The sequence below is a fragment of the Rhamphochromis longiceps genome, linkage group LG9 (assembly GCF_057381845.1).
Source record: "Rhamphochromis longiceps isolate RC_006_pf linkage group LG9, R_longiceps_female_GT1.1, whole genome shotgun sequence".
Classification (NCBI taxonomy): Eukaryota; Metazoa; Chordata; class Actinopteri; order Cichliformes; family Cichlidae; genus Rhamphochromis; species Rhamphochromis longiceps.
This window is the reverse complement of record NC_140565.1, coordinates 15217904-15235407: the sequence shown is the minus strand read 5'-3', so window position 1 is coordinate 15235407 and position 17504 is coordinate 15217904. Positions and strand designations below refer to the sequence as shown.

At 40.3% G+C, this 17504-nt stretch overlaps 1 protein-coding gene across 1 annotated transcript in view; it reads left to right on the top strand.

Moving 5' to 3' along the window:
• ofcc1 (orofacial cleft 1 candidate 1) overlaps window positions 1–17504 on the top strand; it is a 74401-nt gene that overhangs the window by 2893 nt on the left and 54004 nt on the right. Inside the window, exons 2-11 of the mRNA XM_085417765.1 lie at window positions 1422–1488; window positions 1869–2048; window positions 4434–4542; window positions 5181–5260; window positions 7352–7576; window positions 7905–8002; window positions 9404–9490; window positions 9579–9649; window positions 10888–11014; window positions 15058–15300. Coding sequence (XP_085273891.1) covers window positions 1422–1488; window positions 1869–2048; window positions 4434–4542; window positions 5181–5260; window positions 7352–7576; window positions 7905–8002; window positions 9404–9490; window positions 9579–9649; window positions 10888–11014; window positions 15058–15300 — 1287 coding nt within the window. The remainder of the gene's footprint in view (window positions 1–1421; window positions 1489–1868; window positions 2049–4433; window positions 4543–5180; window positions 5261–7351; window positions 7577–7904; window positions 8003–9403; window positions 9491–9578; window positions 9650–10887; window positions 11015–15057; window positions 15301–17504) is intronic.

The window sequence follows — 17504 nt, the reverse complement described above, 5'->3', positions numbered from 1 at the left end:
TGAGGAGTGTGTGCATTTTTCATTAGCAAAAAAAGAACTGTTTGATTAATTTTCTTCTAATTGTTGCAGGGAATGTCGATAATTTGAGTATGCACCTGAACATTAGTGCAGAAAGTTCTGTAAATTGTTTACTGAAATGTAAAAAAAAAAATCAGAGAGAGAGAGAGAAGAAGAAGAAGAAGAAAATGAAAGAAACGACATGGAGACATCTTCACCAATGCCAAATTTGTCTCTCATTTTTGTATGTGCAACTCAGAGAAAATGATTGGTACCCAGTCGAAAAGAAAATGGTTTTTAAATAAGTTACAATTAGATAAGCATTAATCTCAGTGGTATAAATGAATGTCTTGCTGTAGGGCTTGTTGAATGTAAAAACAGATTTACAAAAACTCCTCTTACCAGATTGGTCTGGAAGTAGTCCTCTGCTATTTTAATTGCTCTGTCATTTAGAGTTGAAATAAGCCCTCCCCACCCATTCTGCCCCTTGATTTTTCCTTTGAAATTAAATATTGTATACAAATACATGCTGTTCATGGGCATGAGCACAGTTCATCACTGAAATCTGCATAAAATGATGCTTAAAAAGCTCCATACGCTCTGAGCAACAAAGCTCTTTTATATGGCGCATTCTTATGTAAACATATCAATAACAAAAACAACTACTTATGCTTTTTACCTCGGCTTTCTTATTGTTCTGCTTGTCCGCAGAAATGAGAGAAATGTGGGAGTGCGGGGTTTGTTCCACATACTCTTGATTTCAAAGAAACCCATACTTTCTGTCTTATAGCCCTTCTTCTTTTTTCTTTCCACTTCATACCAGTGAAGACCACCTACATCTCCAAGTCGGAATAGTGTTCACTTAGCCTGTCTTTGTATTCCCCCTGCCGCCATTTATATTAAATTTGTGGCATCTTCAAGAATAAGTCCTTCATCAAAAATCTGTCTTTACCAAATGCAGGAGACCTGACATGATGTTATTTAAACACCACTTCTCTCCCTCCTTTGAGGGTTTTTAGGTTGAGTTCATGTGAATGGAAGTAATGAGAAGTGTGCCTGGATTTCCATACTCATTTGCACACCGAGACGGTGTACTCTCATGCAGCTTGTGCAGAAAAAAAGAAAGAAAGAAAGAAAATGCATAATTTTCCAGGCGCGAGTGTTGTTGCCCGTTCTTTTTAGAAACAAGGAGGGAGTATTTTAATGTGACCTTCATTACACATTCGTGTCAACTTTTCTTATCTATTTATGATTAAATTCTTTTCCACTCATGTTGTTCAATTAGTGCTTGACCCCTTTAGCGGCGATGTAAATTAAATGACATTTCAGTGTCGTCCCATATTTAAAATACTGCGTTAGTTGCGGATCATAAATGATGATCTTCATTCTGCAGCTAATTTATTCATTTAACAATTTCCCTCCAGAAGTTACAGCAGAAGGCTCTGCAGCAACCTAAGCAGAAGAAATCCAAGTCGGCTGAATTTCTGATGGGTGAGTCCTGCTTGATGAGTTATTGCTCATAATTTGTGTAAGGATTAATTAACTAATTACAGACAAATGGCTTTGGGCTAAATTTTGCTCTTGCTTGTCAGGGCGCAATTTGTAATTATTTTAATCATTTCTTCTTCTCCTCTTTTTTTTCTCCTCCTCCTGCAAGATTCTGATTTAATTTTAACCTAATTGTGTTTTAGCATCATTCGAGGAGGATGCGCTTGAACATTTTGGGGCAGTCAAAGCACCAATAGAATTCTGTTGTTTATAAATATGCCTTGTTTTTTTCTTTTTTCTTTTAATGACTCACTTTGATGTAAGTGTTGTCCCGGCCCTGCGTGTCATTGTATTTTCATTTATGTTTCTATTTATTCTGTCAGGGAGAGAAGCGAGAGCTAATGTGGTGGGCATTGAAAACCCAGCCTTTGATGGAGAAAGAAGCACCGAGCGTTCCATTCCTCCGGTTTGGCTCGGGAGAGAAATACGAGGTGACAGGCCAGATAGCACCCTTGCAGCTCACCAAAAAAAAATGGAGCCGCGAGCCCCTGCCAAAGAAAGAGGTGAAGCTTCATTCTTCATTAGCCTCAAATTTGTTGACAGTAGATGTGTTCCTGATCTAACCTTTCTCTCACTGCCTCTTTCCTTCTCTCAGTCTGTAGCTTTCCATTTGGGGGGCCCTTGGTCCCTGCATTCCAAAGCAAGCGTGTCCTAACAAGCAACCCTCGTATAACTTCTTCCTTCGCTGGAGAACGCTACAGTAGTGGGTGTTCTATCTCTATCTAGAAGTACCCTCGACACAATCAGCCTTGACTCCCACTCTCGGCTACATGCCTTGTGGTGGGCTGGAGTCATAGGAGAGTGCATTTACATACGCTACTACGCTATCGAGCCGATCCGCTGTCTGTGTGGTGTACTCACAACGCCCCCAAAACACAGCTTAAGGCCAATCAGGCATACGAATATGCCCCCTTATAATTCAGTATGTCAGAGAGAACTCTTGAGGAATGGGATGGTAAATTAGGATGTGTTCGAGGTTGTGAGTGTGCCAGTTTTCTCGGGGATGAGTCACATGTTAGATTCTTGATTTAATATGGTTTATTTTGCTTTCGCTGTGTATGGCTAGTAATTATTATCTATTTTGTCATTATTTTTTATGCACAAGAGGCAGAGCAAATCCTGGGTGGAAAATAAAGTTCATTCTCAAGTTGCTCTGGAAAAGCAATCATCTTTTTTTTTCTCTCCCACCATCGGCTCGCATTTGGTGTGAATTAAACACTGTCAATATCCATTATAAGGATTTGCAAGGTAGGCGACCAAATCCGGAATCAGAGAGCGAGCCCCATCCGTTCAGAGAGGAGTGTTACATCTGACTGCCAGTAACTCAGAGTAGCGCTGCAATTGGACAAGGGAAGCCTGCTTTGATGGACTGCCTTCATTTTTACATGGACTTGATTAGGAAGGCAATTTATGGTTGCTGAAACACTGCAAATAAATAAAATTGAAAATGCACTGAAGAATTTATAGGTTCTGAATCCACAAACTATGAATCAGTAGCACGCAATAAGCACTTCTGACTTGTGTGCCTTTACTGGAAGATCCAAACAGAAAATGTTCCATGTTTGTGACACTTTGGCCTTTTCCAGACTCTTTCATTATCTCTTGGTCTCTGCTAACAGTATCTCTGGCTGCCAAGAAGTGCTAGTTACAGATATTGTGCATGTAAGAACAGATAATTGAAATTTTCATTAGAGAGATGAATTGGAGGGCAGCCAGACTATTTAGGTAAATCACAGCTATGATTCAAAAGGCGATTCACGAAGCTACTACCATTATGCAAATTTGTATTTGAAAAAAGGGTTTCATAACCTCAGAGCTATTTGCGGAGAAATTGTTCAAACTCTCTGCTAACAATGTACCAGGATTTAACATGTGAATTTCACAGTCAATTTATGACACCATTGAAGAGTCATGTAGCAGCATGACTCTTAATAAGTATTTCAGTCTGAGTGTTTAAGTTGGAGTATGAAAGAGCAGGAAAACCTCATGCAGATATTTTACAAGAACACAAAAGAATTTCTGTGGAGTTTTTTTGGGGGTAGTGGCCGAGTGGCCAGTGGTCCTTTTATGCAAACAAACTCGCATTTTTATGCAACCAATCACTGAAGCCCTCAGACTTCTATAAACGCGCCTTGTGTGGAATATATAACATGACTTAATCCATTTTCCCCCCACAATCTGAGAAATACAAGTCAAGCAATTTAGATTGGAGCAAAATATTCAAGGCTTGCAATGATAATGATTCCAGGGGTTAAAAAAAAGGTGTAGGTGGGGTGTACCTTTAATAGAAAGTGCCCCTGAGCCAACTGATTCCCATAAACTCTGTGGAGCAGACTTGATACCCATAGGTCAGTGATTGCTAATAAGAAGTCAATGAGACATGGGCTCAAGTTATTTTCCTTTGGATCTGCTCCCCCAAACTTGCCTCCTTCTCTAGGCCGCTGACCTCGGAGTATTTAGCTGGTATTGTCTTTGAAATTCCAGGTACTTTTGGGCTTGTAGACTTTCTCATTAGTTCCTTTTGAACATGGAAAACATATGGCAGTCATATTTAAGAGATTGCTTGCCATGACCTTTTGCAGCATGCTAATTAGGCCCCAGAGCACCGCAGGCCGTGGAGAGGTGCACTGAGAAACCCAGGAGTCTTTTTCCCAGTTCTTTCTCTGCGCCTCTGAACTCCTGTCTCATCTTGGCTCTGCCTTATCTAGTAGCAGCCACTACCACTGCCCTTCGACAGTGTGGGTTTCAAAATTAACATTTTGCTTCATGTGCTTCTAATAACCACTAACCTGAACCTGTACAACTCCCTCCTTCCCCTCCCTTACCACCCCGCCAACTCCCAATCCCTCTTTCTCTCATTCGCTTTCCTCGTCGTGCACTTTCCACAGGAAATGAACGTGCGCAAAATTACTTTGACCCGTCATCGACAAGGCAGACGGACTCGGGGCATTGCAGGACGACTGGGGTCAGCGCTGAAGATGAGCTGGAATTAAGTATGCCATTCTCTGTCATAATGGTTCTCCTCGGTTCATTAAAGAGGGGTGAGAGAGATCACTAGTAACAGGCTGCCATTCGTGATGCCACGGCGGTCTATGTAAATACACCAAGTGATGGCATCACTAGATTGGCTACCCAAGTCGTTGTCATTGATGAAGGTCATGTATCATTGGTCAGTTTTCATTTCACAGTGGCATTTTCTCTCTCTCTCCCCCCCCCCCGTCAAATGACACGTGCAGAGCCATATCAGGAGTTTGCAGCCCCCTCCTAAAGTAGGCCTATTAAAGGCAAGCTCTTGGGAGCCAAGTAATATGCATGTTATAATGAAACCTGGCTATTAATGGAGAAGGCATTTCACCTGTATCTTTTGGATATCACTGCCGTGTAATATCAAAGGATCCACCAAATCAAATCTCATCACATGATGACAGGCCAGCTAACAGGCATGTTAATGCTCCCATTTCATTACCCCTCTACATACACTTGATTTTCACCCTTCCCCACGACTAATTTGCATGTTAAGATGCAGTTTCGATTGAGTTGGCTGATAAGCAGAAAGTAATTATTAAAGCACACAAAAAGAAATATATTTCTTTTTTTGGCACCATTCAAATATACTTGTTTGGATTTACAGAAAGTTTCACTGCTGATGAAAAGAAACTGTATGAAAGAATAACTGCGTTGCTGGATGACGAAGACACCTTCATTGACTTACCTGGTATGTATCCCCTATTAGCTATACTACAGTGCCATAGTGATTTGTGGGTCCTTGATTTATTGTGATATTTAGCCAAATTTCATCCAGTTTTGCACATTTAACCTATGTGTATCACTTAAACTAGTTTGCATGTATTTGCTTGTATTGCTGGTTTAAATCATTGGTATAATTCACAGACATGCTGGTTAGTGTAGATAGTGCAGAAGCACTAAATTTCTTTTCAGATTTTAGAGATACATCTTTCTGTTAACTTCCATCTGTATTAAAATATCATTAAAAACACAATTTTGTGAACAAGAATGTCATATTTTCTTGTGTGTTCTACTTTCTAATGTTAAATGTAAATAACAGAAACCATCCACCCAAAAATATGATGCTGTATTTCCCACTAAAAGCAGCACTACCATAGAACAAAGAGTAAACTAGAAAGGGACGCTCACCAGCAGACGGTGCTTTCCAAGCAACCCTATTGTCTCACAGTAGTCGTGCCTTTTCTCATTAGCTCAGTTTCATTTAAATATGTAGCCATCCAGGCAATACTGAGATGGTTTAAGCTTAGCATTGTTCTGGGTGAAGACAGTCATACCAGATCCTGTTGACATGACGCACATCTCTCTTGTAATTCCAGCGCACAAGTGATGGGTTTAGGCCCGCTTCAACACGGTAGAATTTAGCAGGCTTGTATTATTTCCTATTGTTTTGGATTTAGCTGTACCACCGAGATTAGCAACCCCATCCATTGTTTTGGAATGTTCATGAAATCCCACAGAGAAAGTAAAGAGGATCTTGGATTAAGAGTTGCTTCATGCAATAGGCTGAGAGAAAGGGAAGGAAAGAGAGACAGGGAAACAGAGAGAGAGAGAGCTTGTACTTCTGTACTGTCCAACACTACTGCCAGTTAGCACTTTACTGAGCTACAATAGACTTCAAGACAATGACCTTATGCAGTTGTATGGATGCCTCCCACCGGTGTAGGCTTCAAGTGTTCTTTGCAGAGGGCTCAGAGTATGTCAGTCCTGATCCTGACATTTTGTGACTGCTTCTCAGGCTTTTGTTTTGGCTTTTACAGCCTGTCACAAAGCACCATACACATTTCACAAGAAAGAACCTGAATAAAACAAAACATTAATGAAATGGACAGTGGCCAGTGTTGGAGCTTTTTTTCTTTCCTTTTTTAAGAAAAAAAAATCCTGGAGAAGTCTTGTCTGTCTGCCTTGGATCTTCAGCTCTTCTTCTTTTTTATCTTGATGAATTCCTTTGCTTTGGCTTGGAGATGAAAGACCACAAAACTGGTATTCTGGTTTTCTGTAAGGCGTTAGGCGTCGCTATCAGCCTCTATGTGAAAAGCATTAAGCAGTTTTAACAGATTTGGCTCTTGCACACGTTGGACTGCACACGTTGAATATAGAGATTGTTGAAGAATACATCACATTTCTACCAATGAGCCAGCACAGCAAAACTGAAACAGAAACAGCGAGCATGATAAGCTACTGCAAACAATGCCTCTCTCCATTCAGTAATGATTTTTAGGTTACTAACTTAAAACTACTTTGCATATGTTTTTTTCAGTTTAGAGGCTTGGTCCCATTTCAGTCTGGGCATGTTAGATTAGCCTAGCCTGTAGAATGCCTTTTACTGAAATAGAGCAATTTGATGAAATGTGCTATATTCATTGATTCATCCTATTTTTTTTAAACTAACTAAAAATATATATTTTTGTACACCTCTTATAATAAAAAACTAACATTATAGGATTCAGCATTTCTTTTTTGTTCCTTCTCTAAACAAAGTCCTGCCTCAGTATAGTTTTAAGCCAAACATGTGGATGTGTGAATTGAACATGATGTTTTTTGACTGTTCACCATTGTGTTTTTGTACAAACTTCCACTTCAGTACATCATACTGTTTGCAAACATACACATATCTATCAGTTTGTGCCTGTTTCTGGATGTGCTAAATATGCTCATCCATCAGTATGTGAATGCATGTTCCAGTGTTTACGAGTGGAAATCCGTGTGCGTATGTGTGTGTGTTTGTGTATGTCTGGTTGTGCGTGTGTCTGCACATGCCCACTGATGCGAATCTCTCCAGGTACGCTGCTAGCCTCCAGGGATGAGGAGGTGTTGGAGGTGAAGGCGGGTGATCTGGTGCTTCAGCGGCGACTGCTGCTCCACAGTGGTGGTGATGCCTCGGGCTCCAGGCCCTCCCAGGCCCATACCATTGCCAAAACCCAGGCTGAGGGTAGTACTGAGCTGGGAGGAGAGGCTGGACTCGAAGCAGGGAGGATGGTAATGGGCAGAGAGAGCACTGTAAAAAGTAATGCTATCCTTTTATTCGTTTTAATGTTGATTTATCCTATACATATATACATAGTACTATTTTATTGCACTAAATTAAATGGATTATCTGATTAAAACAAATATATATTGGAGAGCAGAAAATGTCTCATAAAATCAAAGTTAAAAGTAACATGATATTATTTCAGCATTGCAAAATTAATTAATTCAATTCAGGGTTGCATGATTGGATCAATGATGCAATGGGAGACTTGACATAATATTCAAAGAATCATGCATGCTTTGGTAATCTTGTAGTTTTGTTAAATATTAGAATGCTTTTGCTGCCTCTGTAATATTTCTTGCAGTGAGGACAGCTGAGGAGGTGATCCCCCACTACACCCAGCAGCTGAAGGAGCGTGCGCGGCCTGACATGATCATGCTTGGCAGCCTTTCACTGCAGCAGGTCAGCGCTACAAAGAGGAATATCTGTGTCATCATCCCATATTCACCAGCACATCAGCCATGTCCATTATACTGTGTACCAGTGGCTTGGCTAATGGACATAGAGTCTGTGCATGTGTGCATGTACGTCTATCTGTTTTTTGTCTCTTCACATGCCTGTTTGCAAAGTGAGTAACTTCCTTGGCTTAATTTTCTTCTTCTCATTTTCTATTTTTCTTCTTTTCTATGTTGTCCCAAACCTTCCCCCCCCCCCCCCCCCCCCCCCCCCCTCCCTTCTCAATCCATTTCATTTTCTTGGAAGATGGTCTCAGCTGAATGCACTCATGTTTCTTTTGAACAGCGGGCATTCAAGGTACTTCAGGGGTTAGATTACTCATTCATCCTTGACTCAAAATTAGAACATGGATTTTAAATCGATATTCTATTCTACATATGATAAGCTCAAACCATTAATTTATTTGATTTATGTAGACTCTCTTCTTCTCTCTTTCCACTTTGTTGTGCATTATTATGCATATTTGTCTCTAACAGAAGCTGAATTTCCTCGGTGCTTTACAAGTCTCACGGTCTTTTCTGGAAAAAAATAAAAGATCACGACTACTTTTCATTTTCCAACTGAGGATTTTCTGAACTAGCTTTAAGATCTGAAGCTTCTTTCAAAACAAGTGTTTGCATTCGATCAGACAGAAGAGAAATGGGAGTGGATAGAAGAACAGCAGGTTCTCATTGTGTAGGCAAATCTAGGTTCCAAAGAAACACATTAATGCATATGTAAACACAGGAATGCAGGACTTCCATCCACTGTATTTTTAGTTCTAATCCCATTTGAAAAGAGAGGAGAGAGAGTATCAAGTTACATGAATAGAAAGTAAATGTAACCGGGAAACAAAATACCCAACAATGACTTACTGTCACTCCGAAGTCACAGCAACAGTTGACTCATCTTTCCTCACTGGATAATCAGCGGCATCTACTGTGTACTGTATCAGTAGTGGGATCGGTGTTATCTTATTCGACAATAATATGTATGCGCTCTCCTACCTCCCACTCCCACCTCCCATTGAAAGCACATTATCCACCAGAGATTTCACATCTATTTTAAAAATAATAGCGTTTTTCTTCTTTCTCTATTCTGCCGCACAAAGCCGCTGCAGTGCAAGACATTGTCACTTAGCAGTGTCAATGTGTCTGAATGGGGAGTGTGAATGTGCTGACTGAATGTAAAACCGGCAGAAATACTCATCAAACGCTACATGTCTTTAGGGTCTGGCTCGGTATCGATTGCTTGCAGATTGCATTACAGTTGCTCCTTGTGCTTAATTCTGCCATTATGGTGCACTGCACTGTTTCACAAAGCTGCACCCAAAAGAACGCGTGCATGTGATTTTGAACATGTTTTCAGCAAGTGGCTCAGAATGGACCCCCGAAGAGAAGCGAGTGGGCAAAGAGAAAGAAAAGACTAATGGCTTTCTTCACTGGTGATTTTAAGGTAAATGATCATGTATTGTATAGTGCAGAGCAGAGATGTTGCTGTTTTGCTACATATGAGAACACAACATATCCACTTTAAATTAAAGGAGCCCGGTTCACAAAGAGACAGCGATGAGGCAGTGAGACCACAACCCATGATGAACACACTGCTTCCGTGGTAAAGTCCAGCCCATTTCATATTTCTTTCCATATGTAAAATTTATGTCACATGACTGTAATCATTAATTGTGTTGAAAGCATTTGTATTCCCACTGACGTTCGGGAAGGAATGTAATTCATGTGTCCCCCGCATGACTTCTCTTGTCGGCAGACATTGCGTTGTGGGTACTATGGCTCCGGGGCACAGAAATCTGTCCATGTCACTGGGCTCGGAGGTGCATCAATTCTTGGTCCATCCGCTTTATTCAGAGATCACACATCACATCTTGAAGCGAGAGCCCCAAAGGCAATCAGCTTAGCATGTTTAAGTTTTAAGTAATTACGGACTACCGCGCCAGCTGACACGATAAAATCAAGACACCACTGTACACATCAGCATCTCGTCTCGCACCGGGTTGTATTATGGGTGGGTGGCAGTCGGACACCAGCCCTGTCAGATGAATGTGGTTTGGAGTTTAGCGAGATGACCTCCTCTCGACAGCCTTGAACCCTGTAAATTCCCTCTGATATCAATGGTGGGTGGCTATTAGACATGGGAGACTTTCTATGCATCACCTAGGGCTACATCTGCCTGAAATTGAATGAGAAATTATTTCACTTTCTCTCTCTCTCTCTCTCTCTCTCTCTATGCCTGTGAAAGAAAAAAATTAAAGAGCAGAGACACAGAGCTGACTTGTGGTTTTTGTAACAAATGTGTAATTCATTTGTTTCCACTGTTTCTAATTTAATGGAGGTTGAGTAATTGCATTAGGAAGCACATTGTGCCTTGTTGTGAACTGATGAAAGCACATGTAATACTTTTGATAGGCAAACAGAGAGGAGGGAGTGAAGGAGAGAAAGAAAAGAAAGAGTGCTCGCCTTTGATGCGCAGCATTTATTTGCTGAATTATCCTCCCTTTTACAAGCATCTTATCCCCAGTCACAGGCAGGCCAGGGCCCTTGTGATATTGCTTTATTTTGAGGAATTAAGAGAGGTGGCGAGGAGACAGAGCGAAGCAACCGCTTATTACATTACCACTGATAAGATTGAAAGGCAGAGAGAAGAAAAAGAGGAGGGGGAGAGAAAGACAGAGAGAGCGAGAGACAGTGGAAAGTGTTTTGTTGTGGTGTTATTAGATTGAGCCGCTGTTGGCTACAGAGTGGAACAACAGAGGGTCCAAAATGCAGGTGGCTGTTAACAGGGTTAGCCTCTTGTGTTTGTGCGCATCGCATACAAGTGTGTGTTTGTGCACGTAGCAGCCGCGACATCGAAAGCCCGTCACTCAGAGCGTTGGGGGAAGGCCAAGAAGAAGCGATGGCCAAATACAGCCAGATGACAGAGCTCCCAGAATCCTCCTCTGCAGCATCACGGCCCCTGTGGCAGGTAAGATCTGTTAGAGCGAGCCACACATTCACCGAGGACAGAAAGCATGTAAACAGGAAGTGACATACCCTTAATCTGTAAAAGGGTGGTCTCGCAGGAGAAGATATTGATCCTGAAGTGTTTACAAATAACCACAAAAAACAAAAGTGAATGATGTAATTTTGTGAAATCCTGTAACCTGTTAGAGTATCCAAAAAAAAATCCTTTATTTTCTAGATTTTCAAATTTTGCTCCTGTATGTGCACACGCCTGCGCAAATATATTTGCAATACAGCGCTGACTAAAACAGTTTTCCTTATACAGCGTGCTAAATACGTAGTCACAATATCACTATATATTGACACAATGTATTTTTACGTAGCATATAAAGAATCTTTTTTCTGTGGGGATGGTGTCTTTGGTTTTTGCAAAATAAGTAGGAGGAAAAGGGAGCCTTTAGAGAAAAAAAGGGGGGAACAGAGTTAGAGGAGAGAAAAGATAACCGAGTAGGAAAGAGAGAGAAGGGGACTGCAGCTTTAGTGGTAGCATCACCAGCTGTGGGAGGAGTGTGCTGTTGTGTTGCATCTGGGGATGAGGCTGCCATGCCACCGTGCTGGCTTAAAGATGTAATGAATCTTCAGTCGGGGGCTTTCCTTCCAGGGTGACAACTGGCTTTGAGGAAGGTTGTAAATGCAGGGGAGATTGTGGTATAATTCCTCAGACTGGCGTTTGTGCCCCCCAGTCACCATTCGATTATCTCCCAAATTGCTGTGTTTCACTGAGATAAAGATTTTTTATGGCTTGCTGACTTGAAACAACTAGCACAGGCAGAATAGGGGGCAAAAGAGGGAGAGGGAAAGAGAGAAAGAAGAGAAAGCAATGGCCAAACCTGCCATGCATAGTAATTTCCTTTGGTAAATGACAAAATCTTTGTTTATATGACATTTCCCTAAAATCACTGCAGCGAGATGAATCTGAAATATAAAATGTCACATTTGGCATGCAAAACTATGAAAATATATTTCTGTGCAAAATTCATGGAGGCATTTAATTTAGAACGTGTTTAATAACTAAGGCAGCCTGCATCAGTAATCCTGCCCGGAGGTCCCAAAAAGATTGTCATATTTATTCTCTCCTTTCTTCACCCCCCCTCCTTCATTCCAAAGCCAAAAAATTTTAAGGGTAAATGTTCATTGTTAATTAAGATATACTAATTAAAATGAAAATAATTAACGAGAAAGCTTAATCTCTGAATATTAGCCCATACTTAGAAAGAAAGGAAGTTTTTGTATGTGGCATTTCCTGTCTCTATTAAGAGTGCATTTTGTGTGATCAGTCAATGTGTGGAAAGCCCTGAAAAGATATTTCAGTGAAAGGACGGCCGCTTGCCAGCAAAACCACGGAGGATCCCTCGCTGGAGCCTTTGATCTCATCTGTAGGAGTGCTGTAATGTTATGGCACTTTAGGCACAACTCAAGCTTGGGGCAAACAAACCACCTCTGATATGGAAAATTGGCTCACTTCACCTTTTACCTTCACCTTGCTGTCTCGACTGACTCCTGTGATGCCTGTGCAAGCATGTGGGCTTGATAATAACAATGCTTACAAATTGGACACCGGTATGACGTTATTATTTTTTATTCCAGTGCTTCTTTATGCTCCTTTCTCCTCCTCCTCCTCTTCCTTTCTTGTCTGCATGCATACATCTCGTTCCAGTGTGGGGGTTTGGAGGTCTTCATCCCCTCCTCCCAAATGTGAGATGTGTGGGCTAAACGGCTTTGCCACCAATTATACTAATTTCGCTTCTGCCTAAATTGTTTTAGTTGTTTTGGTATGCAAAGATGCTCACAGAGGGGAGATTGCGGGGCATTACTGCAGGGCTCAGCACACACACCCCTGCATTGCCTGGCAGAGCAATGGGGATCACCAGCCCTTGCTAGGTGAACGTGTGTGGTGCGTGACTATGAAATAGCAGGGAACAATCTCAGGTACAAACAGCACTGTGTGAAAGTGCGTGCATATGAGTATAGACACTAGCCCCTGAGTGATGCTATATCATTGATTGGAACTGAGGTCTTTAATTGCCAAGCATTCAGAATTTGCCCCTGGCGACTGGTTAACATGGTGTAAATTTGAGCACATAAAATAAATAGGAATTAGAAGTTGGACCTTAGATCATGTCAACACTTATTTAGGATAGGATAGGATGATATGTTGAGTATCACTGTGCGAATTGTATTGTGGATTTATTTACCTTCATCTGGCAGCAGGATTAGGTCAGGAGAGCTGCTTAAAACTTCAGATGGCAGCTTACAGATAGGTTACAAGTAGTTAATATTATAGCAATGTATCAGTAGTCTCATGGTAACATAACTATAAAGTTGTATTACCCAACAACTTAGCAAAGTAAGGACCAAATTTTGTGCCATCCTATGCTATAGGTTGGTAGATAAACAGTAAAATCTTGATGTTAATGCATAATTATTTCAATCCAGCTAGAAGCCTGCAGTAAATGATGTTATGGTGTGAATAAGCAGAAGTAGATGGAGTCAAACTATAAGCTCAACTTTTCTTCTAGTTTTTTAAAAGTGGTATATTGGCTGATATATATATCACCCATAAGACAGTTTCTCCTGCTGGTTTTCAAATGATTATAAAATATGCAGTTACTGGTTAAATAAAATAAATATATATTTTTAAAAAATGACATGTGCACATAAGAAAGCTTATATTCCGGCTGGTTGTGGTGATCTGTGATTGCTATCAGGTGGCTGCAGTGCTGCTTCCTGTTTGATGTGTGAAATCAAAATGGCAAATGCTGTAAAGTGGCTTATGGTGCATGATGTCACATCACACACACACCAACATGCACATGCTCCACAGGGTCTCATACTTTCCAGACTCCCTTGCAAGTGCCCCTGATGGAACATGAACTCATGAGTGGAGTTGCTGTAATCTTAACCTACACTTAAACTAAACTCAAATATGAATTGCATTGAAATTTAGAAACAGCACATAATTACATTGTACAGGTTATTACAACGTTGCCATGCAAAGGCAAGCAATGGGCCAAATTTACTGTTTGTGCTAAAAAAGTAAATAAATTGTGACTAAGGGGTTTCTGTTTAAACTAGATTGACTTTTCATCCACTGCTGTTCAACAGATGCCATAGGACACAAAAGGCTAAAAAGTATCTACATTGTCGTCTGATTATGTTTCATTAGAACAAAATAAAAATGACTGTCTAGCCTGCTTAGACTATTACTCATCCTAAGCTCTGAAACAAGGCACATGTCACCAAAGCAAACAAAGGCATTTGCAAGTGGAATGATGTAGCCTGAAGGTTAACGGGATAATCTTAGTAACACAAGGATGGGGTTTTTTTTAAAACCAGTCGTCTGAATAGGGAATCTAGTTTCGTTATCAAGGAATGCTGGTATTCCCTTGAGCAAGGCCTTGAGCTTTAAACGCTGAGGGATTGAATGGAGATATGTAGATAGGAGATTGTGACTTTACTGAGCTTGTCTTTAGTGGAATCACATTTGAAACACCTGTAATCTGAGTATTTATTTTTTGAGAGATAAAAATGTAATTCTTGTTTGAAAGATATACTCGTATGAAGGTTTTTAGTTTGTTTGTCCATCTGTCTGTTTGTTTGTTCTAATGATGTTGCCACCAGCATTAAAGTAAGGACAATATTTAGCTTACATGATAAATAATACAGACGTTAAGATGCCATTTGGCAAACTCCTCAGGGGGTCTCATATATCCTCAGCAGTCAAAGACACTGTTGACAGGCAAAATCTATTAATATAATTATTAATTGCCCCGTAGTTTCCTTAGCATACAATAATTTATATTTATATTTAAGTATAGAGAAAAGCTGTTCAAATAGAATTTGACAAACTTTATTTACACTCACAGTTATTTACAAAGTTACAGAAGTCTTGGTTCAATAAGGGTGTTGATTAAATAACAGTATTTTCCCTAAGAAAATATTTTTATAATCACAGTTTCCACGAATAAAGAAAGATAATAAAATCAAGCCTGTACTTTTTTGTAGGCAGACCAGAGGACTGCTCCCCAGCCCGTGGAGGTGTGTGTGCGTTGCCTAAGAGCCATGAGGGACAGACTTCCCAGGGGTCTCTATACTGTCAGAGTGGCACTTCACAGCCATCTAGGGGGTCCGGCTCTGGCCTGGTGCAGTAAGAAAGGGCAACATGTTTGGGCAGCGTCTACTGAGCCCACTGAGCATCGGGGACGCTTCTACGACATTGACCTCCACATTAACCAGAGTCTGTTCATGGTAGCCACAATTTCACTTTGTATAAGCTGTGTTTAAGCATCAGGGCAAAGCATGGGGTGTGCTCTAATGGGGTGATATCCACTGAGCTCTGACAACAACAAAAAAGTTTTAATTTTAGTGTCATACGTCTTTTCTCTGTTGACAATAATACAACAACACACATCAGGGATAATACACACAATCTGTCCCTGGTTGTGACTATTAAGTGTTAAGAAATAGTATAAATATAGTACAATTTTGTTTTGCAGTTGACAATTGGAAAACTTGAATTAAATTTTTATTTTTTCAAAGAAAAATGGAACTAAATATAAAATACATCTTTCACCGGGAAGCAATTTTGACACTGAGGAGGCAAGAAATTATATTTATAAATTGGTCAAACAATAAAGCTGCACGTGCTAAAAATGACAGAAGCTACAACACTGCATTTCTGGTGCTATTTCAGAATTTCTCTTTCTTCTTCTGCCTTTATTTTCATCAGCTGCAGTGAAGATGGAGCAGTTTCTACACTGAAAGGATTATGAGAAGTTATATTACTGTAAAGGCAGCGTATGAAAATATGTCACACACAGCCTCTAGGTTTTTCTCTAGGGATCCCTATATGAATAAAACAACAACTTCTCAAACATGACATTTAATCCATGCATGTAAATCAAATCCAATATCAATTATTCATTCATATAGAAGAAATAATGTTTTATTGGAATAAAAATGGAGCACAAATGGAATGAAGCATTTCGTTTCTTTCCTGTGTGTCTTTCAGCATCTGCCACATGCTTGAGCCGGATCAAGGCATATAAAAGCAAAAATAGAAAAGTTAGGCAGAACTGACAAAAATATGTATTTGAAACATATTTTTAAAAATGTCAGCCTACATTTCCATTGCATAATAGATGACTAAATATGTTTTCCCGTTTGGTTCTTTTATTGAAACAACACAGCAGATTACATTAGATGAAATTATGCACATTTTACAACCCCTTTCCTAAACCTTTGGATATGAAGGAGCGGATCTTCTATATAAGCTGTGCTAATCTTTAAAAAAACCCACATACTTATTATAGATGGTCGATATTGACCAGTGGATTAGAACTCTTTGGTTTATTCATTCAGTGATGTGTGCACGGTACAAAAGATTCACAAGCAAAACCTTAAAACAGAAACCACTAAATGCAGTGTCCCTCTTGATCCCATAGAGTCTCATACAGGCTGAGAAAGCATTTCTTCACTGTTGTGATGGCAACTCTAAAGGCCTAGCTGGAGCATTTAGCACATGTGGACACTGTCAGCGTGCTGGTGGGTGTATTCACTGAGCTAGAGCATTCTGATAATATTGTCACAAGCTCCCATGAAACATAAAAGATGGGGTAAAATCTGGCACGAACTGAAAGCAAAACCTGGGCTCTGCGTCAGAGGTAAAAAGAAAGAGGAAAAAGAAAAAGGTTTAAGTACAGCATGGTAAATGCCTCGTGTCACTCTGCCTTCCCTCCTCTCCTCCCCAAGCCCTCAGCTGTGCTTTATAGACAAACCAGTTGTTGTTGTCCTCATTGATAGTAGTTGGAACGTTGATCAGATTTGTCTGAGACTACCAGGATTGGCTTAGCTGGTTTTCTCTCCGTCTCTCTCGCCTCTTGCCCACACGATAGCGTGCGATTTCAGTGGAGCTTGCAGTGCCTTCTAAGAGGAAATGAGGAATTAGTGATGGTAGGAGGAAGCCGGGAGCTTATTTTCCTTTCCTCTTTCTCCATATCTCTCTCCCACTTTTTTTCATTCACCCTTTGCTTTGTGTGTCTGGGTTTGGATTTAGACAGAAACAGTGCCGCTTAGTTTTGAAATGTCTTGGATATGCAGAAGAGTGGGAATGCTTGAAAAGAGTTGAGAAGGGCCGAGACTCATTTTAGAGTTTTATACCGAAAAAGGAAAAAAAAAAAAAGATCCACATTCTAATTAAAGAGGGGAGGAGGGGAGTGGACAGGAAGAAAATTAGGAAAGATCCTTGGAGGTATATGAATTTATTCTTGTCTTTTCCACTTTTTAAATCTTTTGTCATGTGTTGTGCTTATTGCTAAAAGATCACTTTTTATCAGTTTACTGTAAACTGCACAACTGTAGCCGTTAATTTCCCCTCAGCACTTTAAAAAAAAAGTCAACCTGGATATTTATAATAGTTTAAGTAGATCCTCCATAAACAGAGGAGCAGAAAA